This window comes from Globicephala melas, chromosome 3, assembly GCF_963455315.2.
Source record: "Globicephala melas chromosome 3, mGloMel1.2, whole genome shotgun sequence".
NCBI classification, from domain to species: domain Eukaryota; kingdom Metazoa; phylum Chordata; class Mammalia; order Artiodactyla; family Delphinidae; genus Globicephala; species Globicephala melas.
The window spans coordinates 158,122,534-158,149,580 of NC_083316.1; the positions used below are offsets into that span (position 1 = coordinate 158,122,534).

The window sequence follows — 27,047 nt, forward strand, 5'->3', positions numbered from 1 at the left end:
TTCATGGGCCTCAGTTGCCACTTCTGTAAAGGGGGCACACCAGGGGTCCCTGCTCCCCAGCATTCAATGGGACCTGACATCCGTATCCGGCACAGCTCCTGGCAGCAGTTATCCAACCAAAGAGGGTCCCTGTTCGCAACTCTTCTGGGACTCTGGCCACGGGCCTGATGGTAGCCCAAGTCTCCTCCTAGCCAGCCCCTGCCCGATATTTTTTTTAAATTGTGGTAAAATACGCATAACATTTACCATTTTAACAGTTTTCAAATGTGTGATTCAGTGGCATTTAGTACATTTGCAGTGTTGGGCAACCAGCACCTTTATCTAGTTCCTGAACACTTCTATCACCCCCAAAAGGAGATCCCGTCCCCATCTGCAGTCACTCCCCATCCCCCCCTCCATCAGGCCCTGGCAACCACCAATCTACTTCCTGTCTCTATGGATTTTTATGTTCTGGGTATTTCAAGTAAGTGGAATCCTATATAACCTTTTGTGTCTGGGCTTCCTTCCATTCAGGTTTGAGGTTTATCCACATTGTAGCATGAATCATTCCTTTGTATGGCTGAGTAATATTCCATTGTATGGTTGGATCACACTTTGTTTATCCATTCATCTATCGATGGACATCCGGGTTATCTCTACCTTATTTATTTTTTGGCTGCACCTTGAGGTATGCAGGATCTTAGCTCCCCGACCAGGGATAGAACCCATGCCTCCTGCAGTGGGAGCATGGAGCCCTAACCACTGGACCACCAGGGAATTCCTCTGTTTCTTTTGGCGATGCTGACTAGTGCTACTGTGGACATGCGTGTGCAAGTATTCGTGTAAACATCTGTTTTCAATTCCGGGGGGGTAGGTCCCCAGGAACGGAATAGCTATGTCAAGCGGTAATGCTACGTTTAACTTTTTGAGGAGTCCTGCCCCATTTTGACCCTGGCAGGATTAAGCCTGAATTCTTCATGCTCCTGTGGGCATACCTGCAGCTGCCCACCAGGAAATGCCCTCATTCTGCACCAACGTCCCTCCACTCTCAGCTTCCTCATCTGTGCACTGGCTGTGATGACGATGTAAGGAGATGACGTCGGTGACCTGGCACCCACTAGGACCTCAAGCTAGGATGGGTGCGTCCCCATCCCCGCCTCTCCCTGAGTTTTCTCTCTTGCCCTGCAGGGTCCCAGGATAAAACACAGGACACCAGTTAAATTTGAATTTCAGGTAAACAGTGGATAACTTTTTAGTATATCCCATTCCATGCAAAATTTGGGATATACTTATACTTTTAAAATCGCTGTTTATCTGAAATGCCAATTTAACTGGGTATCCTACCTTTCATGTGCTCAATCTGGCGATGGGCTTTTGTTACAGTTTGTTTTTCACAACCAGGCAGAAATCTCCGAAATCATAGCCAGGCAGAAATCAAAGGCAACTCCAGGCCTTTTGGACCCCAAATGTCTGATCCACCTGGTTTGTCTCAGTAAAACCCAGCTGGGGCCTGAGCCGCCGAGATGTCTCCGGTCCTCTACCGGTTCCTCGAGAAAGTCCTGGTGACAAAGAATTTGTTAAGACCCTGGGAAATCTTTGAAGGTCCATTTCGGTCAGATGGCAAATGATCTAAATTTGTCCCCAAACCCCAGGCCACCAGAAGGCCAGCGAGCAAAGGGGTGAACACTCAGGTGGCCCCTTGAAAAGACACCTCACTGGGGCTTGCCTGCCAGGCCACCGAGGTCTGATTCATGCTTCCTCATATTCAAAGGGAGCCCGTCTGGACCGGAAGCGTCTCTGCGAGGGGCAGATCGACCTGAACAGGCAACACTTCTCCCCCTCGATTTTTCCCAGAACCTGGTTCTGGGCCCTGCACTGACCCGAGGCTTGGGAGATGCCGGGCAGTATCACATAAGGGAAACCCCGTGGTCACTTTCCACCCAGGGGACATGGGCTTAAGGGAAGGCCACTTTCTCCAGGACCAGCTGATACATCAGGAATAGGAGGCCTGGTACTTTTAGGAGTCCACAGAAATGTCTTGATTTCTTTAACATCAAAAGAAAAAACATTATTTTAGGGCAGAAAAAAAAAGTTTTATTTTTTCTTACTTCAGAGGGTGAAAATGAAAATTTTAAGTCCTATGGAAATCATTAAATTCTTTAACTTTTGTTTAAAATGGAGGAAGTATGTCCCATTCCAAGTGATACTTGGTATATATTTATGCTAAAAAATGTGTTATCTGAATCTCAAATTTAACTGGGCACCTCGTGTTTTATTTGCTATATCTGACGACCTGGTCGTTTTGTGACAATTGGTCCTCTCAGCCAGGTAGAAACGTAAGGCAAAAGCAAATGTGCCTCAGGCCCCCAGAAGTCAGAAGTCAGCCCTGAGCTTCTCCTGCCAAGATCAAGGTGGTCTCGTTATACGTCTGCACTATGAAGGTGGGAAAAAGCCTCCTCGCCCGTGGACACATCAACATCTGGTGGGATGTGGGGAGGGGCTCAGGACCACATATCCGGCAGGTACCAGGAGATACAACCCATTTCTCAAATATCAAAACTGAGGCCCGGAAAAGAGAAGCAACTTGACCCAAGCTCTAGGCCGTGGTTCTCTCAAAAACCTTTTCTGGAGGGGTAGTTGTGTTTCTTTTTGATGTCCTGGGCTCCCGGTTGATGAAAGTTGGAGAGCATTCATTTTACATAAATATGTCGGCAGGTTGCCTTCAGTGTCAGGGGGTTCCTGGACCCTCTGAGGCTCATACAGGGGAACAAGCCTGGGTCAGGATCAGAGGCTTCAAAATCAAACAGTCGAACTCCTGGCTCAGCTGAGGATCCGTTGTGCCTCAGTTCCCCCTCCCCCCCAATAAAGCGGTGGAAATACGAATGGGTCTCTTAGTCCTGAGGACCCAGGGAGCTCCACACAGGGCCTGGCACATAGTAGGTCTTCAATATTAGTTTCCTTCTCCCCTCCATCAATCCTAAGCTTCAAACACACACACACACACACACACACACACACACACACACACACACACGACAACATGACACTGGACTGGCCATTTTAAACTCAAGCCTTCACAACTACTCCTGGGAGGAAAAAAAAAAAAGGAAAACTCTCTCTCACTACACATATTTTCAAAAAACTGCCCTTACGGTGGAAAAGTTTTTACATCAGAAGAAAACCCTGATTGTTAGACTCAGGTCTGCAAGAAACCATGGCTATTTTTAAGCGCCTGGGGACGCAGGCTTGCAACCCCTGGAAAAGAAGCAGCTGTTTGTCCTCCTCGGCACGTCCGTCCGTCCGGAGCAGCCCGAGTGATGTGGTGTGGAGGGTGAGGGGCACGAGCCATCAGCCTGCCAGGAGCACAAGAGCCTCCTGGAGTATTCCAGAACATTCTTCCCCAGGTCGTTCGAAATCCTACAATTGGGGCCGTGCCTCAAAGTTCCAGTTCTGCGAGCAGTTGTTTTCCATTTCATTTTTCCTCTTCTTTTTTTTTTTTTTTTAATTTCTCAAATCACATTTGTTTTTCCCCAGTCGAAAGCACTCGCACACATCTTGCCCTGGCCTTCAGACACACTGTTCTCACCAAGACATGTAAACAACTGCTCCCCTCCAGCCCACCCCAACTCCCAGAGCTGGGTGTTTGGGTGACACTGGAAAACCTCGAGGGGAAAAAAAAGAAAAAAAAAAAGGTGGTGGTGGGAGAGGGTGGAGTTTTCCAAAACTCACCTCAGAACTTACATAACACAGAGTGTATGCCACTGGCCCCTGGAAGCACATCCAACGGCCCAGGCTGCGAGCTTTCGGGGCAGAGGGCTGTGCTGGCAGCAGGCAGACACGAGAAGGGAAAGTGATGCCCTGGCCGGGATCCCTGACTCCCCCCACCGGAGTGAGAAGGGGAATGTGGATGGGGCTGGGAGGCCCAGTGCCTATGTGAACTCTGCTGGCAAGGCCGAGCGCTTGTAAACGGTCACAAATCTTCCGAGGAAAGGAAAGGAATCTTTCTCCACCAGCCACCGGCAGCTGAGACCCAGGCACATCTGTTGGTCGCCCACAGGGAGCCGGGATTTTTAAGTCACTTTCTATCAGTGTCTCCTTAATCTTCCTAGCGCCCTTGGGAGTTCCACCATGCCCCGAACGCCTTTCCCATTTTACAGAAGAGGAAACCCAAGGCACAGAGAGGGCAGGCGACTTGCCCCCAACAAAGTCACGCATGGCTGAAGCCGGCAGCGGTGGAACACAAAGCTAAATCTGTCCGAAGCTACATTCGATATTTTCAGTATTTGCCTTAAAGACCATCCCCCGTGGACGCGAGGGTTGGTGACGGTCGGAATCGGGACCTGAGAAATGTGTAAATGGGCGTGACAAGCGTTCTCCAGATTGGAGGTGGCAGGGATGTCTCATTTCACAAAATCCAACCCAAGTATTAGTCGCTTACCTGCTGGCCGCGCCCCACCCCCACAACCCAGTCTGGGAGATGCTCTCAAATCTGGTCCAAGTTTCATGTCCAGGATTTTCTTTTTGCTGACTCTGTGGGCCATGCTTTTTAGGGAGCTGCGCTCTCTCCTCGGGGTGGTTGTTTCGCTTTCAAGAGTAATCAATTGGTCCAGCCACTTTGGAAAACCATTTGCCAGTATCTACCAAAGCTACGACCCTGTGGGGCCACTGCTAGGTATATACCCCTAAAGAAACAAATCCATATGTCCACACTAAAAAAATATAGCCGCATTACTGACAGTGGCCAGAAAGGAAGAAAGAAAGAGAGAGAGGGAGGGAAGGAGGGAGGGAGGGAGGGAGAGAGGGCGGGAGGAAATGAGAAAAGAACCCAAATGTCATCAATGAACGAACTATAGTATATTCATTTAATGGGATACTATACACCGATCGGGGGGGAAAAGGCCCGCTACATACAGAATGTGGAACCCCGTGGGCACAAAACTGAGGAAAGAAACCAAATGTGCAAGAGGTCATAATGGTGATTCCACAGTGAGTTCCACCAGTAAGATCAACAGCTGGTGAAACTCATCTCCGGGGACAGAGGTCAGAGGCAAAGTTTCCCTCACTGGCAGAGGGAGCCTTGGGGGGCACTGGATGCTCCCACATTTTGATCTGGGTGATGGTCACTTCAGTGAAATCCACTGCGCATACATTTCAGATTAGTGCACTCAGCCGCATGCAAGTTTTACCTTCATTGAAAAGACCAGACAGGCATTTATTGAGCACCTAGTGCATGCACTAAGGGGCAGCAGTGGCTCAGACCTCACTCCTCCTACAAGTTCACTGGCCAGGCAGCCCCGCAGGACGCAGCACAAGCTGGAAGGTATAGCAGAAGGCTTCAGCAGAACCTTCTACCCAGGATCGGTGCTGGTGCTCAGAATTCTGCCAGCCCCATGACCCAGGGAACCCTGCCCTGTCTGGGAAGAAAAAGCAAATGGTTCTAACTCTGGATGGGTGGAGAGATTTTGCAGAGGAAAGACGAGGCTTTGTCCTGGTCTTACAGGCTGTGCAAGGGTGGATGGTGGTGGAGAGAGGAGGTCTGAAAGGACCTGTGCTCACAGGGGCCACCTCCCTGCCCAGGAGGAGCTGTCATCAATGATGGTGGCCCCCGTGGGTGAGAGCTCCCTATGCGCCAGGCGCCTTACAGCCTTCACCTGGCGATCCACCCATCCCGAAACCCCATTTGGCAGGTGTGGAAAAGAGACTCAGGGACTTCCCCAAGGACCCCAAAGTGGACCCAAAAGTGGGATACCGATCCCTGAAGGAGCTCACGAGTCGCATGGAACCCCTCCGGCCAGCCTCACTGCCCACTGGTTTCCCCGGTGACTCAACCAGGTGTGTCTGGGAGGCACATGCACGCAAGCAGCCTCGCCTGAGAGCTGCCACCTTCGGTACACAGCCTCCGGGTGCCCAGGACAACATGAGCCATGGGGACTCAACCCTCGGATTGTCTGCAAAAAGTCCTCTGTCGCCACAAATCAATAAGCTTGGTAAAAGCTTCTGGCAGTCAGCCAGCCAGCCCGTTGAAAACCTTTCCGAGGGATCCCCTTGGACCCCAGTGAGGACAAAAGCCAGGGGCCAGTCACCTCCAAAAGGTCTCAAAAGTGAACAGACGTCTCCACTGTGTATGGGGACAGAGGACTTGCACATGAATGTGGTCCCTCCATTCCTGCCTGGGGAGTCTCGTCATCCAGGCTGATCATCTAGGGCATTGAGGCCCACAGCCCAGGGGACAAAGGGCTTTCACCATCTCGATGCAGGTTGTCTTTATTCGGAAGGATGGGGCAGTGTGTTTCTGATGAGGGACAAGGGTCTCCCACCCCCAATTCCACCCACGGGCCTCCTGAGCCATCCCTTCATAACCACCCATGGGCAATGGCAAGCGGTAGAGCTCATGGTAAGCGGGATTCAGATTCCCAAGACTCCTGCCTGGTATACTACCGTACTTACGTGTGGGACCAGTGAATAGTTGAGATGTCACTCCCTTAATTAGGTTACATTATAGGGCCAAAGTGAAGGGATTTTTGAAGATGCAATTAAGGTCCCAAATCATTTGATTTCGAGTCCATCTAAAGGGAGGTTATCCTGGGTGGTCCTGACATAATCGAGGGTCTGACGGTAAATTTTAGGTTATGTCTTTTTTAAGTTAATTAATTAATTTTTGGCTGTGTTGGGTCTTTGTTGCTGCACGCGGGCTTTCTCTAGTTGCAGAGAGCGGGGGCTACTCTTTATTGCGGTTCGCGGGCTTCTCACTGCAGTGGCTTCTCTTGTTGCGGAGCACGGGCTCTAGGCACGCGGGCTTCAGTAGTTGTGGCATGTGGGCTTAGTTGCTCCGCAGCATGTGAGGTCTTCCCACACCAGGGCTCGAACCCCTGTCCCCTGCATTGGCAGGCAGATTCTTAAACACTGTGCCACCATGGAAGTCCCTAGGTTATGTCATTTTTTAACCACAATATTTTTAATCAAAAAAAATTTTTTAAGTGCGTTGGATAGTGGAAGCAACCCAAGTTCCATCAACAGATAAATGGGTAAAAAAATGTGGTATATCCGTTCAATGGAATATTTGTCAGCCACGAAAGGAATGAAATTCTGACACATGTGACATGGATAAACCTTGAGGACATTAGTAAGTGTAATAAGCCAGTTACAAAAGGACAAATACTTTCATGAGGTTCCTAGGGTAGTCAGATTCATAGACAGAAAGTAGAATGGTAGTTGCCAGGGGTTGGGGGAGGGGAGAATGGGGAGTTAGTGTTTAATGAGGATAGCGTTTCAGCTGGGGAAAATGAAAAAGTTCTGGAGATGAACGGTGGTGATGGTTCCACAAGAATGTGAATGTACTTAATGCCACTTAAGTGTACACTTAAAAAGGGCTATACTCAATATTTTGTAATAACCTATAAGGGGAAAGTATCTGAAAAAGAATATATATATATGTGTGTGTGTGTGTGTGTACATGTATGTGTGTGTATGCATATATGCATGTATATATATATATATACACACACACATATTAATTGAACCACATTGCTGTACACCTGAAACTAACACAACACTGTAAATCAATTATACTTCAAGTTAAAATAAGCAAAGGAAGCAAAAAAGGCAGGATTAAAATGGTAATTTCTCTTATGTGTATTTTATCACAATTTTTAAAAAAATAATGTTGGATAACCCAAAATTAAACTAAGTAGCTGGACTTGAAGAAACTTTTTTTTTAAAAAAAAGAGCATCAAGAAGTCAGAAATTGGAAGCAGCAGAGAGCTGCAATGCTGTGGGCCTTAAGGAAGCTTGATGGAGAGGATAGGCAGCCTCAAGGAGCTGAGGGCCTCAGTCCTACAACCACAAGGAACTCGGTTCTGCCAACACCCAGGGAGCTTGGAGGAGGAGCCTCAGGTGAGACTCCCACCCTGGCCAACATCTTGATTACCGCTTTGTGGGACACCGAGCAGAGGACCAGCTACTCTGTGCTGGGCTCCTGACTTGTAGAAACAGGGAGATAATACAGACTGTCTTAATCAGCATAGGCTGCTGTCACAGAATACCATAGACTGGGTCTTGTAAACAACAGATCTTTGCCTCTCACAGTTCTGGAGGCTGGAAGTCTGAGACCAAGGTGCCAGCATGGTTGGGTTCTGGCACAAGCCTGATTCCTAGATGCAGATGATAAATATTGATATATATATCAATACAGTATATACTGTATCCTCACTTAGCAGAAGGGGTGAGGGAGCTCTCTGGGGTCTCTTTTATAAGGGCACTAATCCCATTCATGACAGCTCCACCCTTATGACCTAATCACCTCCCAAAGGCCCCACCTCCTAATTCCATCACATTGTCGGTTAGGATTTCAACAGATGAATCTGGCGGTGTGGGGGGCACAAAGAGCCCATAAAAAATAAGTTTTGTTGTTTTCATCCACTATAAAAAGAAAGGGAGAGAATCCTTCTACGGGGAAGTAGGTCCCTGCATCCCCTAGGACACAGCTCAGCTGGATGTTCACCTGGGTGACTGGGGAGAATAGGCAAAAACTCAGGGTTTGGGAAGCCAGCAGGGCTGGTCCAGCACCCAGGATGAGCAACACTGGGGGGCTGTTACTACCCCAAGGCAGCAGGGGTGAGGGAAGGGCAGGCACTGTGTGCTGGGGAGGGGAGTGTGGCCTTCAGCAGGAGATGAAGCCACTGCAGAGCCTCCTGGCAGGAGGGACCCCAGAGGACCATTTCCCCAAACCACTTCCCTCCTGCCCTCAGTGCCCCTCAGGGACCTCCTACTGACCACACCGAACAAGGAGCCATCAATGCGTTAGAGGCCAGCCTCCCGGCCCAGAGAAGGATGAGAAAACAGAGAGTAGAGCCAGCACGGGCCCCACCGTCAACCTCCTCAGCTCAGCATAGGAGACAATTACCCCTAGAGTCCCCCCACTCCCCGGCCTCATCTCTTACGCTCCCCTCAGGCACTGAACACCCCAGCCAGACGGAAAACCTAGAACACAGTTCCCCAACACACCATCTCCACATGAGTCTGGGCGATGCACACACTGCTCCTCCTTGGCCTGACCCAAAAGCCTGCAAACTTTTTCTATAAAGAGCCTGACGTAAACATTTTTACCTTTCCTAGTCATACATTTTCTTGAAATGACTCAATTCTGCCATTGTAGTGCAAAGCAGCCACAGGCAACGTGTAAATGAGTGAGAGTGGATAGGTTCCAATAAAAGTGTATTTGTGAAAACAGGCAGCCAGCCCGTGGGCCATAGTTAGAGATGCTTGGCCTAACCCATTGCTATCTACCACCCCCTCCAGGAAGTCTTCCTGGATGCCCCTCTGCCTGGTGAAGTGACATATGCTCCCACTTTTTCATGTGTCCCTGCAAATTCTTCCAGGCCAGGGGACTGCTCCCACCCCCACACCCCGCAATGCTTGGGACAGAGTCTGCACAGAGCAGATAAATGGATGCAAATCAAACCCACTCGCTTGGCCAAAAAAAAAGGAAAATAACAAATGTTAGTGTGGAGAAATCAAAACCCTTGTGCACTGCTGGTGGGAATGTGAAATGCTGTAGCCACCGAGGAAAACGCTTTGGCGGTTCCTCAAAAGGTTAAACATAGAATTACCACATGACCCAGCAATTCCACTCCTAAGTATAGACCCCAAAGAATTGAAAACAGGTGTTCAAACAATACTCAAACAGCACTACTGGGACTTCGCTGCTGGTGCAGTGGTTAAGAATTCGCCTGCTGGTGCAGGGGACATGAGTTCAAGCCCTGGTCCGGGAAGATCCCACATGCCGTGGAGCAACTAAGCCCGTGCGCCACAACTACTGAGCCTGTGTTCCACAACTATTGAAGCCCGCACGCTTAGAGCCCGTGCCCGGCAACAAGAGAAGCCACGGCAATGAGAAGCCTGCGCACCACGAGGAAGAGTAGCCCCCACTCGCCACAACTAGAGAAAGCCCACGCGCAGCAACGAAGACCCAACGCAGCCACAAATAAATAAATAAAATAAATTTATACTACTGCTGTCCAAAAGTACTACTCACAATAGCCCAAAAATACAATGCCATCAACTGACGAATGGATAAACAAAATGTGGTCCATCCACACGATGGAATATTATCCTGCTTCGAAAAGGAATGAAACCCTGATTCATGTGCCAATGTGGATGAACTCTGAAAACATCATGCCGAGTGAAATAAATCAGCCGGCATCTTGATCTCGAACTTGGCAACCTCCAGAACTTTGAGAAATAAATTTCTATCGTTTCTAAGTCACCCAGTCTATGGTAGTTTGTTAGAGCAGGACTAAGACAGGTTAGTTTTATGTGGTAGGAATTTCACCTCAGTTTGTTAAAAAAGTTAAAAACAAGAATGAATACACAGAACCAGAAGGTGCATCTCTGAAATTCTGCTCGCTCCTTCACTCTTTCTCCAGGGGTCTCGGCCTGGCACCAACCTCCATGGCTGACTCAACCTTCCTCCTACAAACAGCCCGGGGCTACCAAGGGTGCAAGGCCATCATGGGTCCCACACCCCTTCACACCCTAGGTGTTGCAAGCAAGGATACAGCCAAGCCCAATTGCCGTGGGTTTAGCCAATATTTTCTCAGAGGGGTGCCGTCCCTGGGTTGAGGGCACAGGTATGACATTGCCGTGAGTCAGGCCTTGGCTGCGCTCCCAGCATGGCAGCGCATGAGTCAGGCCAGGAGAGCTGACAGCCCCTCTGGTTTTTCTTGCTCTGCACATACCGGCATATCACCAGCTTTCTGCCGTACGTAAGTCATTGTTTGGTGTAAACAGTACAGATCGCTGAGCACAAGGCTCCCCTGAGTCAGGGGAGCTTAGACTTTTCTTATTAAATCGCAAATGTCCGACGTCTTCCAAGCCAGCCAGTGACGGGGATGATGGAGGGAGGTTTCCTTCCCAGAGCTGGGAAGGGGTCTGACCACCCAACAGGGCTCTGGAGTTTGCTAGAAATGCAAATCACAGCTCTGAGGAGCCACCTCGCCTCCTATGCTTACACAGAGCATCTCTCCTCTGACCCCCTGGGGAAAACTTGGAGACATTTTTGGTTGTCACAACTGGGGGATGCTATCACTGGCATCTGATGGGTGGAGACCAGGGACGCTGCTCAACATCCTATAATGCACAGGACAGCCCCACCACAGAGAATCATCCGGTCCCAAATGTCAGCAGTGCTGAGGTTGGAAAATCCTGCTTACCGGCCCCTGTAACTAACCCAGTTCTCACGCTGGCCTGCCCCACCCCCTCCTTTTAAGAACATATTCTAGGGGCGATGCAACTTAACTACTGAGGCTTCTTGCAATAGGGAGCAGAGTTGGTGGGTGTAAGCAGACCCGAGCTGCTGTGTGATCTTCAGGAGGTACCTTAGCCTCTCTGAGCCTCCGTTCTCCCCGGATAATTTGGATAACATCATGGAGCTGCTGTGCAGATTAAATCAACTCTGAGAGTTAAAATGGCTCAGTTGATGTTCTTTAGGCTGTAAGTTAGAGGAACATGCTTCAGGCAAACCTCTCAAAAGCGGCTGCCTCTCTTATCGCTTACTGGGGCTGTAAAGTGTGCCTATCGGGAAACTGTTTGGGAAAAAGATAAGAGGACCATTTCAGGATTCCAGGCTCTGCAGTTGGAGAAGTTCTTCTACATCCATGTTCTCCCATTAAAATCCGTCTTCCAGCAGCGTGAAGGGGATGTATCCCAGGGCCTGGCCTGGTGCCCAGTACGTGCTATCGCTGTCTTCTGCTTTCAAGGAACCAAAACTCAGTCTGGTTCCTGAAGATGTCTAGGGAATGTTCGTGGTGCCCCTGAGCATGAAGCGCAGCGTTCACATCACAGTGAAAAGTCATGCAGACATCAGGTACCCCTGGGATGGTATGATATGGAGGACCCGTCACCTTTGTGGTCCTCTCCCCAGATATCCCCCATCTAATCACAAGAAAACATCAGACAAACCCAGATGTGGGGGAGACATCCCTGGTGGTCCAGTGGGTAAACTCCACGCTCCCAATGCAGGGCGTCCTGGTCGGGGAACTAGATCCCGCATACATGCCGCAACTAAGAGTTCGCCTGCTACAGCTAAGAAGTACGCATGCTGCAACAAAAGATCCCATGTGCCGCAACTAAGACCCAGTGCAGCCAAAACAAATGAATAAATAAATATTAAAAAAAAAAAACAGATTGGGGTGGGGGACATTCAGTGGTCCTAGGAGATAGCCAGCCAGCACTCTACCAGACTATCAAGGTCATGAGAAAAACAAAGCCTGCAAAACTGTCACAGGCTAGAGGAGACTGGGGCAAGGTGATGACTAAATGTAGTATGGGATCCGGAACCGAAAGAGGACATCTGTGCGTGAAGTGGGGACATCCAATAAAGTCTGGAGTGCAGCATCAAACAGCACCGCCCAGTGTTAATTTCTCAGCTTTGACAAATGCCCGGTCCTCTCGTAAGACGTTAACTTTCAGGGAAACTGGGCCAAGGAGACACGGGGAGCTCTGAATATGCTCTTCGCAGCGTTTCTGCCATCGGATTTGTCAATTCCACAATTAAAAGGTTATTTGTAAATACAACAGCTTTAAGCTAAGAATGGAAGAGGAAGGCAGTTAAACAGGAACATACTTAATGCGAAAACATCTTTCCTCATCTATCTGAAATTCAAACTTCACTGGGCATCCAGTGTTTGATCTGGCCGCTCTAGCCTCAGCAAAAGAAGGGCGTTCCATTAACTGGGTCGCAGAATGGCGGGATGGGCTGGAGTCGAGGGGGTAATGAGCGCCCCATATCACGGAGATGAATAATGACTCAATACTAATAATGGTGATGAGAACAATAATAACTGCACCTCTTTCATGGCATTTATCTTGCTACACCCTGGCTGTCTGTGGGCATGCCTTACTCCCTTCTGGGCCCAGGATCTCAGCCATGTTCAGCCCGGACCCAGCATGCAGAGACCCCAGCTCACTCCTCCTGTCCATGCATATGAGTTTCCTGTGGCTGCTTTAACAAATGACCGCAAACTGGGTGGCTTTACATAAAAAAAAATGTTTTGTCTCACAGTCCTGGAGGCCAGAGGTCTGAGATAAAGGTGTGGGCAGGGTTGGTTCCTTCCGGAGGTTCTGAGGGAGGGAATCGGCCCCATCTCTCTCCCAGCTTCTGGAGGCTGCCAGCAACCCTCAGCGTTCCTTGGCTTGTGGCTGCGTCACTCCCATATCTTCCTCCATCTTCACACAGCCTTCCATTCTCTGTCTGTTTCCCCTTCTCTTTCCCTGTAAGGACAACTGTCCCTGGACTTAGAGCCCACCCTAAATCCAGGATGACCTCATCTCGGGAGCTTTCACTCGATCACATCTGGAAAGACCCTATTTCTAAGAAATCACAGTCACAGATGTGAGAGGTTAGGAGGTAGGCATATCTTTTAGTGGGGACACCACTGACCCCGTGATACCGTGGATATTTTCCCATCAGGACCTGTCTCTCTTTAAGTTTTTTTTTCTTAACGTCCTCCCCCAAAATTCAACCAGAAAAGCCTTTGTAGTACAGGGACCATGTGTCAGCCTTTGCCCAGGGTCAAGGAGCAAAACTGCAAAGACGTTGAAGAACCGGGAATGAGAGGGGGCTGGTGTGCTGGTATAGGGATCCCAAACCCTGAGGCAGTAAGCCTCAGTTTGCTCATCTGTAAAGGGGATTTATTACACCATCCAGGTGAGGTCCACCCTGTTAAAGCTGCAACGTCGCTCATCCAGCCCGTGGCTTGGCTCCCAGTGGGAAGTGGGAGAAGCCTTGTGTTACTGGAACAGGAGGAGAGAGAAAGTGTGCAACAGAGAAAGCCAAATCACGGGGTCTGGAAGGAGGAAATGAGATTGTGCTTATAGAGGCTTGAATAAATGTCATCAGAAGAATAAATATCCTGGAGGCAGGGGGTGGGGTCAAAGCTAGAAGACCCAGCACTGTCTCCAGCCCAGGAGAGCCTTTTCAAAGTGGATCTGATTAGGCGGCTCCCCCAAAAGTTAAACCTAAAGTTATCGTAAGACCGAGCCATTCCACTCCCAGGTATAGACCCCAAAGAGCTGAAAACAGGGACTCAAACGAATACTTGTACACGAATGTTCACAGCAGCACTAGTCACAACTGCCAAAAGGTGGAAACGGCCCAAATGTCTATCGACAGATGAGTGGATAAACAAAACGTGGTCCCGCCACATCTTGGAATATTATTCAGCCATAAAAAGGGCTGCTACAACGTGGACAAATTTTGAAAACATGATGCTGAGTGAAAGAAGCCAGACACCGAAGGCCACTTAGTGAATGATTCCATTTATATGAAACGTCCAGAACAGGCAAATCTATAGAGACAGAGAGAAGACTGATGGCGGTCAGGGACTGGGGGAGGGAGGGAGTAATGGGGAGTGACCACTAATGGGTACAAGGTCTCCTTTTGGGGTGACGGAAATGTTCTGGAACTAGCTAGAGTGGATGTTTGTACAACATTTTGAATGTACTTAATACCACTGAGTTGGTACACTTTAAGTGATTATCTTTTTGTTTTCTGAATTTCACCTCGATTAAAAAAAATTGAAAGTGAAAAAATAAGTGGATCCGAACAATATATATGCTCCTTTGTTTTCCAGAGAAACGGTTCCAGGCATCCAGAAATACCTTGTCCCCAAACAGAAGACGTGGAGATTTACAAATAAACTTTTAACAATGTTAAATGGGGTCCTTAAGCAATTCATCCCTTGTAGATCACTGGCCAACCTGTCGAGTGCCTATCATTATTAACAATATATAATAAGGACATAATAACATATAATAACTTAATCATGTTGTTATTATTTTCCACCCTGATTACAGCATTGCAGGTCAGCAGGGTGAAGCAATGTCCCTGAGGCCATTCACCACAGAAGGAGCAGAGAGAGATTCAAATGGGGTCAATGCCAAAGCCAGCTCCTCTGGCTGATGACAGGAAACCAAAGCAAGTTGTGTGACAACAGGCCACGATCCCTGGGGAGGGGAGGCTCTGTGCAGGCTCGTTAACCATATAAGCGAGAATCAAACCTTCCTTGAAGTCAGAAGGCAGGCAGGTCAGGGGGACTGTGTGAGGAAGCGGGTCCCCCAGGTGCCAAAAATGTGGGGCTCAACCTTAGTCACTGTTGCCCCAGCCCCCAGGCCTTTCCTTCTCCCCCTACCGGGTCACACATATGGCTATGCCGGGCACACGAGTGCAGAACACAAAGGTGTCTTGGAGGGCAGAACGCCAGCCTCCTCCTCCTGGCAGGGTGTGGCAGGGAGGCCTACAGGTCTGACCAGCTTCCCAAAGGGGTGACCTTACAGGCAACAGTGCTGGAGTCCCAGGCCAATGAGGGGAGGGGAGGCCAGGGCACTCAAGGTGGGAAAGGACATGACTGCCTTTTCTAAGTTATGTGTGTGGGATTGTTACTGGGCTCCAAGAAGTGACATGGACAACACAGTATTACTCAGTCCATCAATAGGTGAAGGGGTGACAAAGTTGTGGTCCATACGTAAGATGGAATACGATTCAGCAATGAAAAGGAACCAGTGACTGGTACACGCTGCCTCAAGTTATGCAGGGTGAAAGAAACCAGATGCAAAGGACCACACTGTGTGACTGCATTTATATGAAATATCCAGAAAAGGCAAATCTACAGACTCAGCACATCAGTGGTTGACTGGGGCTGGGGGTGGAAGTGGGGATGGACTGAAAATGGGACAGGAGGGATTTCCTTGGGTTGATGGAAAAGTTCTAAATCTGGACTGTAGTGATGGTTGCACCACTTGGAAATTTCACAGTATGCAAATGATCCCACTATAAAGAGAAATAAAATTAAATTTTTAAAAACCTAAATAAAATTAAAATTTTAAAATAAAAAAATAAATCTAAATAAAACTTTAATTTTTTTCTTTTTTTGGCTGTGCCACATGGCTTGCGGGATCTCAGTTTCCCAACCAGGGATTGAACCCAGGCCACAGCAGTGAAAGCCAGGAATCCTAACCACTAGGCCACCAGGGAGCTCCCAAACTTTAAAATTTTTAAAACTAAAAATTTTTTAAATAAAAAATAAATAAGATTTAAAAATTTTAAATCTAAATAAAGCAAAAATTTTAATAAAATAAAAATAAATAAATCAAAACTTAATAATTTTAAATCTAAATAAAACTAAAATTTTTCAAGTAAAAATAAAACAAAAAAGCAGCCCCTAGCCCAGATGCTATGGCCAACATGTAACAAAAAACCTAAGCAAAAAAAGCAAAAAAAAAAAGCTCTCGTCAGTCATCACTAATAAACTATACCTTTACAACCAGGTGTCAAGACATCCCTTGATGGTGAATGTCCAAACCACTGACCTAAGGATGTCTTCAGATTCACCCCCATATCTATTTGGCTAGTTATTGATTTAACACCTGGAAGCTAAGTAGGGGCAAAGACCAGCTTACTCTGGATGACGGCTCACTCTCCAGCACCTGCTCAGTAATAAGAATTCCAGAAAGGTCTATTAAATGCATACTGAGAGGCAGTGATTGTTTGGGAGCCCAGCTCAGACTCTGGAGTCCAAAAGTAGCTCTGCTGGCTTCTCCATATGGAATCAACTTCTCTAAGCTTTGGGCCAGAGATTCAGTATTTCTGCATATGACCATCCAGTCTCTTTCTGTGCATGGTCTCAATACCTCCATGAATGGGCGTGGCTGCATGCCAATAAAACATATTTATGGACACCGAAATTTGATTTTCATAGAATGTTCATGTATGAAATAGTATTCTTTTGGGTTTTTTTCCCAAACATTCATAAAGGAAGAAGACATGCTTAGCTATTGGCCAAACAAAAGCTGTTTTGGTCACATAGTGTGCGGTTCCCTTTAGAAGAAATATCTAGAATAAGCAAATCTATAGAGACAGAGAGTGGATTCGCAGTTACCAGGGGCTGAGGGAGGAGGGGATGGGGAGTGAGTGCTGACGGGGATGGAGTTTCCTTTGTGGGGGATGGAAATATTCTGGAACTATATAGAGGTGATGGTTGCACAATACTGAGAATGTCCTAAATGCCTCTGAATTTTTCACTTTAAAATGGTTAATTTTTTTACTATATGAATTTCACCTCCATAAAAATTATGCACACATATATAATTAACATTGGAGTATACGTGAAATATTAAGAACACTTTGCTGTACAGCAGAAATTAACACAACATTGTAAGTCAACTATACTTCAATAAAATAATTTTTTTAAAAAAAAGAGCAATACCGGGCTTCCCTGGTGGCGCAGTGGTTGAGAGTCCGCCTGCCGATGCAGGGGACACGGGATCGTGCCCCGGTCCGGGAGGATCCCACATGCCGCGGAGCGGCTGGGCCCGTGAGCCATGGCCGCTGAGCCTGCGCGTCCGGAGCCTGTGCTCCGCAACGGGAGAGGCCACAACAGTGAGAGGCCCGCGTACCGGGGGAAAAAAAAAAAGAGCAATACTATTGACATTTTCATACATATATTTTGTAAAAAGCCACAAGTCAGGATGTGCCAGCCCTTGATTTAGGCAAATAAAAACAGCTTCCAGGATCAGAGGGCCTCTTCTAGGGAAAGTTCTTTACACGGGGTGTCTCTTATCTTCATCAACAGGTGACAAGGCATTCTCATGCTCCTTCGATGGGACAGGAACAAAGGTTCAAAAAGAGAAGGCCCTTCATTCAAAGTTACTGAGATACAAGTGCCAGGGCCAGGATCTGACCTGGGGTTCTGGCTGAGCACCCCCCTTCTGTTCATTGCTCACCACACTAAACAGACCTGCTGTGAGGATTAAATGAGAAAACACATACAACTCTTCAATGCAGGACCTGGCATACAGTAGGTGCTTTTAAAAAATGTATTTATTTATTTTTTGGCTGCCTTGTGTCTTCGTTGCTGCGCGGGCTTTCTCTAGTTGCGGCGAGCAGGGGCTACTCTTCGTACAGTAGGTGCTTCATAAATGTTCCTCCACCTCTCATGTCCCTGCATCAATGAGACTGAGATAGTCATGGTCTGGCTGGTGAGGAGATGATGAGGGGTCCCCATAGGAATCCATCGGTCATCGACCACATGCAATTCTGCACCTTCCCTACATGCTCACTACTTAATTGTTCATAAACAGTAAGAAAATCTCAGAGACAGGGAGGCAAATTGGGAAGTGCCCTTTCTCATTGGACCTTGGCCACAAGCACGGCAGTGGCAAGGTGGTGACCTTCAGAAAAAAGCCCACTTGCAGGAGCACCCCTGCCTGCATCACTTCCCATCCTGGAGAAACACCGAGCTGCCAAACATCTTTGCAACATGGGGAGCTAAGTTTGGCAACACGCTGCAAAGAACTTATGCAAACTTAAGCAGAAATACCCCGACTGCCCCAGCTGGGAGTCATCGTGCAGTTGCTGCTGTCATGCGACTGTAATTCCTCTAGAGCATTCACAATTAGTCTTGGAAGCTCAGCTGTATTTTAAGTGACGTGTTTTCTGTAGAATTCCTGAGTGCTTGCTCTTGGGAGCTGGGCCAAGTGCACACAATAGCTATTTGGGGCGGAACAGCTAGTAAAGGGAGAGATGGTCTAGACTCTAGAAGAAAAGTGGAAAGAAGTAAAGGATACTAGAAATGGCCAGGACCCGGTTAAAGGAGATTGTAAGCTCTCTGTGGGCAGAAACGGAGCTGTGTACTTTTTTACCTTCCTCTCCATGTCCAGCAGAACATGGAGAGGGAGCTCCACATTTATTTTTGGTTCAGGCTCAAGACCTCTGATTTGCAAGTTTCCTGGGTCCTTAAAGACAGCCTGACAAGAGATGGTAAATGTAAAGCTGCATGCATACTACTCCAACAAGGCTCCACCAGTGACAGACATCACCAATCAGTCATGGAGAGACATCACTAATCAATCACAGCACTCTTTTCCAGCATTGAGCCAGGATGTAATCTCAGAATCTGTGCGAACACAGCGCTCAAAACATTACCAATGGATTGGAGGGAAACTATCTGCCCCCTCAGGTTAGATTATTCATGTTGGGCTGTTAGGAGAGGATGGGAGACCTTGGGAAAGAGATGAGAACGAGGGCATCACCATCAAGAGGCATAAAGTTCCCAACTGGGAGAGGGGGCCTGGCAGGGCATGAACACAGAGTCAGTCCCTACCCTTTAGGAACTTAGCCATGACAGGGAGAAGGGTGCCCACGGCGTTCTTCAGCATCACCAGTTTGCTTACTGACCATGTAATCCTTGGACATGTGCCTTATTCTCCCCCGCTTAGCAGTGGGACAGGCTGCTTGGAAGCTTGGCCAAGAGTAAGTTGCCCAGCTTGAAAGAGGTAGCGCTGGGACTTGACTTCGAGTCCAGAGCTCTTTCTCCAATAGCATCATCACCTGAGACGTCACAAAGACACATACCCACACAGGTGGGTGCAGCCTGGACAGCAGGGAGACAGGACCACAGCCTGAGAGGTGCCATGCTCCGAACCCCTCTGTGCCAAGCCTCTCCCTCTGCCTGAGACCCTCTATCTGGCTCATTCATCCATGCCTATAATCAGGCAGTAAATACTCATATCTCACAATGAAACTGACGCTCAGAGAGGTTGTGTGATGTGCCTAAGGACACACAGCTAAAGTGGCAACTGAAGCCCACGTTCTTTACACTCATTCGTGGCTCTGTGTAACTGGTTACATTCCCCGGGTGCTCTGCTGGAGTGTCTCACGCTGCCCCGGGAGGTCCTTGGTGGGTGGCCAGCATCCTCACATCACGTTTGTTTCAACACCAGGTCCACAGCTGGGCCTGGGGGACACAGAGATGAATCAAGGGAGGCCCCTGCCTTTGAGGGGCTCCCTTTCTGAAGAGGGAACCAGGCAGGCAGGCAGGCAGGCAGAAGAGCTGGTTACCATGACGGTATGAGCTTCCTGGGGCTGCCGCCACAAAGTGACACAAACTCGGTGGCTTAAGATAACAGAAATGTATCCTCTTTAAGTTCTGGGGGCCAGAAGCCTGAAATTAAGGTGTCAATAGGGTTGGTTCCTTCTGATGAGGCTCCGAGGGAAAATCCGTCCCAGGCCTCCTTCCTGGCCTCTGGCAACCCCAGGCAATCTTTGGTGTTCCTTGGCTTATGGCAACAAAAGCTCCAATCTCTGTCCCCATCTTCACATGGCCTTCTCTACATTTGTATCTCTGTGTCCTTTCTCTTATAAGGACACTTATCATTGGATACAGGACCCATCCTAACCCAGGATGATCTCATTTTGATACCCCTAATTACATCTGCAAAGACCCTCTTTGCAATTAAAGTCACATTCACAGGTACCAGGAGTGAGGACATGGACATATCTTTTGGGGACACATTCAACTTATTACCACCCGTGGTGACAAAGAAGGTGCACAGGAGGCTGGGTGAGGAGGAGAGAGTGTAGACAATCCCACAGGAGCAGAGAGCCACCTGCAGAAGTTCCTCTGAAGAGCCGCAAGAGATGTAGCTATTCATTTGCTTGTTCATCCCTCTGGTGAACGTTTATTGAGCGCCTACTGTGTGCTGAACTGGGCTTGAAGAACATAATGGATCCAATATAGACCTGGCTCCCATCCTCCCTGTGATTCATACACTATTTGTGGTGGAGACAGAAGAAAAGCAAACGGGTAGATAAAAATAATGACCAATGGTGAAAAGTGCCGCAGAACAACAACAACAGAAAAGAGGGGGTGGAGGAAGGAACTATATGGCCTGGGGAAGGGTACTATTTGCGGCCCGGTGGGTGGGGGTGGAGCCTGGAGAGCCTACATTTACACTGAAACGCACAGTCAGATGAGCTGAGGACACAGCCTTTTCAACAAAGTGTGCTGGAACCACTGGGTATCCACGTGCAACAAAACAAAACAAAACAAAAAACCAGCCAAACAACAACAACAAGATTAACTCAAAATGGATCATTCACTTCAATGTAAAATGCAAAACTGTAAATCTTCTAGATGACAACATAGGGGAAAATCGAGATGACCTTGGGTTTGGCACTGACTTTTTAGATACGAGACCAAGAGCACAGTCTGTGAAAGGAAAAACTGATAAGCTGGGCTTCATTAAAATGAAAAACTTCTGTTCTGCAAAAGGCACCGTTAAGAGAATCAAAAGACAAGCCACAGACTGGGAGAAAATCTTTGCAAAACACCTACCAGGTAAAGGACTCGTGTCCAAAATATACAAAGGATTCTTAAAGTCCAATAAGAAAATAAAAAACCCAGTTAAAAACTGGGCCAAAGATCTGAACAGACCCCTCACCAAAGAAAATATACAGATGGCAAACAAGCATATGAAAAGGGGCTCCACATCAGATATCATCAGGGGATTGCAAATTAAAACAACAATGAGATACCACCAAACACCTATTAGAACGGCTGAAATATAAAAAACCAACACCACTAAATGCTGATGAGGATGTGGAGCAACAGGAACTCTCATTCGTTCATCGCTGGTGGTACAGCTACTTTGGAAGACAGTTTGGTGGTCTCTTAACTAAGCTAAACAGAGTCTTATCCTACATTCCATCAATTGTGTTCCTAGGTATTTATCCAATTAATTTGAAAACTTATGTCCAGGCAAAAACCTGCACATGAATGTTTATAGCCGCCATATTCAATGCCTATTCAATAGCAACTCGATGGCCCCAAACTGGGAGCAACCAAGATGTCCTTCAATAGTTGAATGGACAAACTGTGGGACATCCATACCATGGAATATTATTCATTGATAAAAAGAAAGGAGCTGTCAAGCCACCAAAAGACATGGAGGAATCTTAAATGCATACTGCTAAGTGAAAGGAGACTCTGAAAAAGCTACATATGGTGTGGTTCCAGCTCTATGACATTCTGCAAAAGGTAAAACTACGGAACCTAACCAGGACTTAGAAGGGAGGGAGGGATGGATTTTTAGGGCAGTGAAAACAGTTCTATATGATAGTTCTATATAGTTCTATATGATGTAACAGCAGATACATGTCACTATGCATTTGTTGAAACCCACAGAATGTCCAACACAAAGAGTGAACCCTAAAGTAAACTGTGGGCTTGAGTTCATAAAAATGTATCGACATTGGCTGGATAATAACGTATCAATATGTAACAAAGGTATCACGCCAAAGCAAGACGTTAATAATAGGGGAAACTGTGCCTTGGGAGGGGATATATGGGAACTCTTTGTACTTTCTGATCATTTTTTTCTGTAAACCTGTTGCTGCTCTATAAAAATAAAGTTCATTAGTTTGGGGGGGAGGGGGCAGGAGATAAGCCTGAGCCAAGCTAGTGGAAAGTGAGAGGACTGAACGCTTGATGGAAGGCACAGCAAGTACAAAGCCTGGAGGGAGGAATGTGCTTGGTGTGTTCCAGAACTGGCAAGGAAACAGAATAGGAAGGGACGGGGATGGGCTGGAGAGAGCGGCAGGAGCTAGCTGAGGCTGAGGGGAGGCCCCAGGCGCCATTGGAGCAGAGGTCCGCAACTGACCGAGAATTATACATCCTGGGAAACAAATTTGATTCCCTTCAACTTCCCCTCGTTCTCATTCAGGGACACTGAGGCCCAGAGAACGGAATGGCAGTGAGCAAAGCTCATCTAACCAGCACTTGAGTGAGCTCACAGGATATCGTCAACATTTCCACCAAAGAGAAATCACCCGCGTGACCCTCGTGATATCCCTTTGGGGTAAGGTACTATTATATTCTGCATTTCTCAAGATTAGGAAGTGAGCCCAGAGAGGCAGAGCCACTTGCTCACGGTCACACAGAGAGTGGTCAGTGGCCGAGGCTGACTCTCAACCATCACAGTGGCAGCCGCAGGAAGCATCTTGGAGCTCAAGTTGAAATCTCCAGCAGCCCGGGAAAGCTGCAGAGGGGATCCCTGCACTACTACCACCCCAGCAACTGTGCTTGGGACTGAAGCACCTCTGGGTGCCCCACACCTGGCAAATAGGGCTTATCAACAAGTTTTTGCCTAACCCACAATCTGATGAATCACGATGAGATGGCACACCTCTGAGGCTCCTTCCAGCTGGGAGGGTCCAGGACTGTGGACCCCAGAGTGGTCTCTTGGTGCCTCTGTGATGCCAAGGCGACCCCCTGCAGTGTCCCTGGGCTGCGGGGGTCCAGATGCTGTCAGTGACAAAACCCTCCTGGCCCCCAGGGAAGGCTTCCAGGTCAGGAGCTGCCTGCACCCCTTACCACCTGGCCGTGGGACTGTGGCTGACCATGGACACCTCCAGGCCTGAATATGGGTTCTGGGATCAAGAGACCAGGGCTGGATACTGGCTCCAGGTTACACCATGAGATGCTCTCCCTCTGATACCCACTTGGCTCCCCTTTTCCCCAGGTCTTGATTCACACATCTCCTCCTGGGAGATGGGTTCACAATTCCACCATCCTCTTTCTCCCCTCCCACACACACTCACTACCCATCTCCCTCCCCTGCCTTCCCCAATATAGTTGTTTATTTCACTTCTCCGCCCCCATCCCCCACTACAGTGAAAGCCCCAAGGGTAAGGGGATTTGTCTGCCTGTTGGCAAACGTGTTCCCAGTGCCCACACAAGGCCAGCACACAGTAACAGCAGGAGTAACAGTCCGTTCCTGGCAGGCCCCATGCCTGGTGTGGGGCATCTGGTGGCGGGGGGTGGTGGTGGTGGCGGGTGTTTACATGCTCACAGGGATGGCTTGTTCCCTGTGGTCCCTCTGGTGCTGGGTCTGTGTTGTTAGATTCGTTGTCATGAGTCTCCTCGCTTACGTGAGTCAGTAAAGGCACCAGGCCTGCTGGCAGCTGTAGGACCTCAAGCGTCTCCCAGCACCTCCTAAGCCTCAGTTTCCCCGCCCTGAAGGGCTTCCTTGAGGGAGAGCGTCTCAAAGACTTAACATTTCTTGCTGTCATCATGCAAGGTTTTTGACAGAGTGGTGGGCATAACAGTGGATCAGGCTTGGTGGGTTCGCAGAAAATGAGGAGCTGAGTCCGCGGAAAGCCACTCTGAGCTCGCGGGACCCAGTTAACCGCATCCACCTAGGATTCTGTGGACCCCTCTGTGGCTGCGGGGGCCCATCTCCCCATCCATCAGGGATCCCTGCAGGCCCCGGATGCCGCCCCCGCTCCAGGTCCTCCCTGTGCTCCCGCAGGCGGGAGCCCACGGGGTGCCCCGGGGATCCCTGAGCGTCACGCTGCTGTTGTGGAGCGTGTGTTGACGCCGTCGCCGGGGAGACAGGCGGGGGCGGGCCTGGGCCGGGGGCGCCGCCTAGCTGCGCACGATGGGCCGAGCCGGCCGCTCAGGGCCCTGGCGGCCTCAGTGGCCACTGCCGCCGCCGCCCGCCCGCTTATATACCGCGGCTAAATTTAGGCTGCGCCCGGAGCTCGTCCCCATCCGGGACGCGTTTCCGCCGCCGCCGCCTTGGCCCGGCCCCCGCGCGCGCCGCGCCTATAAGGCTTGGGCGGGCCCGGCCGCTGCCCGCAGAGTCGTCCCCACCCGCCCGCGTCCCGACCAGCCCGGCTCCGGGCAGCCACTCACCGGTGTCCCGAATCCGCGTCAGCCCCGGGTCCCAGCCATGGCGCTGAGCGAGCCCATCCTACCGTCCTTCTCCACTTTCGCCAGCCCGTGCCGGGAGCGCGGCCTGCAGGAGGTGAGGGCGGCAGGGACCGCGGGCGGCGGGGGCGGCTGGCTCAGGGTAGTAGAACGTGGGCTGCGGGGTAGTAGAACGCAGGCGGCAGGGACAGCGGGCTTAGGGTAGTAGAACGCAGGCAGCGGGCAGCGATCCCCGGCCCCACCGCGCGCTCACGCCCGCGCCTATCGCTCTGTCACCCGCAGCGCTGGCCGCGCGCAGAGCCCGAGGCAGGCGGCACGGACGACGACCTCAACAGCGTGCTGGACTTCATCCTGTCCATGGGGCTGGACGGCCTGGGCGCTGAGTCCGCCCCGGAGCCGCCGCCGCCGCCGCCCCCGCCGCCTGCGTTCTACTACACTGAGCCCGGCGCCCCTCCTCCCTACGGCGCCCCCGCGGGCGGTTTGGTGTCCGAGCTACTGCGGCCCGAGCTGGACGTGCCGCCGGGGCCAGCGCTGCACGGTCGCTTCCTGCTGGCGCCGCCGGGCCGCCTGGTGAAAGCCGAACCCCCCGAGGCAGACGGCGGCGGCGGCTACGGCTGCGCGCCGGGCCTGGCCCGCGGACCTCGGGGCCTCAAGCGCGAGGGTGCCCCGGGCCCGGCAGCTGCGTGCATGCGAGGCCCCGGGGGCCGCCCCCCGCCACCGCCCGACACGCCACCGCTCAGCCCAGACGGCCCCGCGCGCCTCCCCGCGCCCGGCGCGCGCGCCCCCTTCCCGCCTCCCTTCGGTGGCCCCGGCTTCGGCGCGCCCGGGCCCGGCCTGCATTACGCGCCGCCCGCGCCCGCGGCCTTCGGCCTCTTCGACGACGCGGCCGCCGCCGCCGCAGCTCTGGGCTTGGCGCCGCCAGCCGCCCGAGGTCTCCTCACGCCGCCCGCGTCTCCGCTGGAGCTGCTGGAGGCCAAGCCCAAGCGCGGCCGGCGGTCCTGGCCGCGCAAACGCACCGCCACGCACACCTGCAGTTACGCGGGCTGCGGCAAGACCTATACCAAGAGCTCCCACCTCAAGGCGCACCTGCGCACGCATACAGGTGGGCAGCGAGCACGGGCTGGGGACCAATGCGGGGGGAGCTGGAGGAAGGGCGTGCTTAGGAGCCCCCCCAGAGGGCGTGGCCCAGAGGTTGGGGAGGGGGCAAGGTCTTAGCCCCCTGGGGCTTGGCTGGGGGCGTGGCTCCGGACCCTGGGGACGGGGCGCGCGCTTAGGACCCTCCTGGGAATGTGGCTCGGTACTTTGGGCAGGCATGCACACTTACGAAACCTAGGGGGATGCTATGTCTCAGCCTGTCGGGGGGGGGGGAAGGTGCAAGCTTAGGAGCCCCCCGGGGGCGTGGCTGAAAGACACTGCAGAGCGGACTGTGCGCGCTTAGGACCCCTGGGGAGTGAGGATCAGGAGACCCGGGAATGGGAGATAACGTGCCTAGGATCCCTAGAGGTTCAAAACATAGCGGGGCGCCCTTCAGAGAGCTGGTTAGGGGTAGGTTGTGCGCGCCCGAGTAGCCACTAATCAGGGTGAGTGTCTGTGAGTATCAGAGCCACAGGCGGGAGGGAAACTAAGGCCGGCTCTCGCCCCCTCCCTGCAGGCGAAAAGCCCTATCACTGCAACTGGGACGGCTGCGGCTGGAAGTTTGCGCGATCCGACGAACTCACGCGCCACTACCGCAAGCACACGGGCCACCGGCCCTTCCAGTGCCACCTGTGCGACCGTGCCTTCTCACGCTCGGACCACCTGGCTCTGCACATGAAGCGGCACATGTAGCCTGGACGCCCCCCGCCCACCCGCGCGCGGCCGTGGCGGGTCCCACGCGCCGGGCACGGCCCCCTTCCAAACTGTGACTGGTATTTATTGGGCCCAGAGGACCGGGCCGGGCACAGCGTGGCCACCGAGGGGGCTCCCCCCACGACGACGACGGCGACGCCCGGCCCCCATCAGAGACTGAAGGCCCGGTGGGAGAAGACCACAATCCTCCTTGACGAGTTTTGTTTTCAAAATGGTGCAATAATTAAGTGTCGTCTTCCCCCCTGCCGGGTCTACACTAGAGGATCGAGGCTTGATGCCTCGTGAAAAATACAGCCTTAATTTGTACTGTGCAACATTTTTTATAATATTGTACATAATGACTGTGACAGATATTGTATTACTGTAAATAGGAAGACAGGTGGGCATTTTGACTGCCTGGTTCATTTTTATAAGATTTTGCTGTTTTTTAATTAAAAAAAAAAAAGTTTTGCATCTTTTGAAAAAAATCACAGCACTGGTCTGGCTGCTTGGAAGCTGGGGGCTTGGGACACTTGGGAGGGGCTGGGGGGAACGGGCAGCTTTGACGGAGGGCAGCCTGGCAGAGGCAGGGTGAAGTGGGTCCTGCCCTGGCCAGCATCTGGGGTTGCCAGCTGCAGCCCCCAGCTGCCAGGAACCTGTGGGTTTTTCTATAAATTTAAACACTGCCTTTTAGGA

The 27,047-nt window shown here is 50.5% G+C and overlaps 1 protein-coding gene and 1 long non-coding RNA gene across 3 annotated transcripts in view; one reads left to right on the forward strand and one right to left on the reverse strand.

Moving 5' to 3' along the window:
* The window catches only part of LOC132597132 (uncharacterized), a 58,660-nt gene extending 33,428 nt beyond the window's left edge, over positions 1–25,232 (reverse strand). For both annotated transcript variants that reach the window (XR_009563530.2, XR_009563529.2), the window contains exon 1: positions 24,510–25,232. This is a non-coding gene — a long non-coding RNA (uncharacterized lncRNA). The remainder of the gene's footprint in view (positions 1–24,509) is intronic.
* Positions 24,316–26,831, forward strand: KLF2 (KLF transcription factor 2). The gene is made up of 3 exons (XM_030880274.3): positions 24,316–24,621; positions 24,807–25,626; positions 26,176–26,831. The coding sequence occupies exons 1-3, from the start codon at positions 24,547–24,549 to the stop codon at positions 26,349–26,351; spliced, it is 1,071 nt and encodes a 356-aa protein (XP_030736134.1). The 5' UTR covers positions 24,316–24,546; the 3' UTR covers positions 26,352–26,831.
* The last annotated feature ends 216 nt before the right edge of the window (positions 26,832–27,047 follow it).

Bases quoted from the DNA above. Each gene is read 5' to 3' on its own strand.
- KLF2 (XM_030880274.3), top strand. From the start codon at position 24,547: ATGGCGCTGAGCGAGCCCATCCTACCGTCCTTCTCCACTTTCGCCAGC. The intron at 24,622-24,806 runs GTGAGGGCGGCA...TGTCACCCGCAG, and splicing joins GGGAGCGCGGCCTGCAGGAG to CGCTGGCCGCGCGCAGAGCC. The intron at 25,627-26,175 runs GTGGGCAGCGAG...CCCTCCCTGCAG, and splicing joins GCACCTGCGCACGCATACAG to GCGAAAAGCCCTATCACTGC.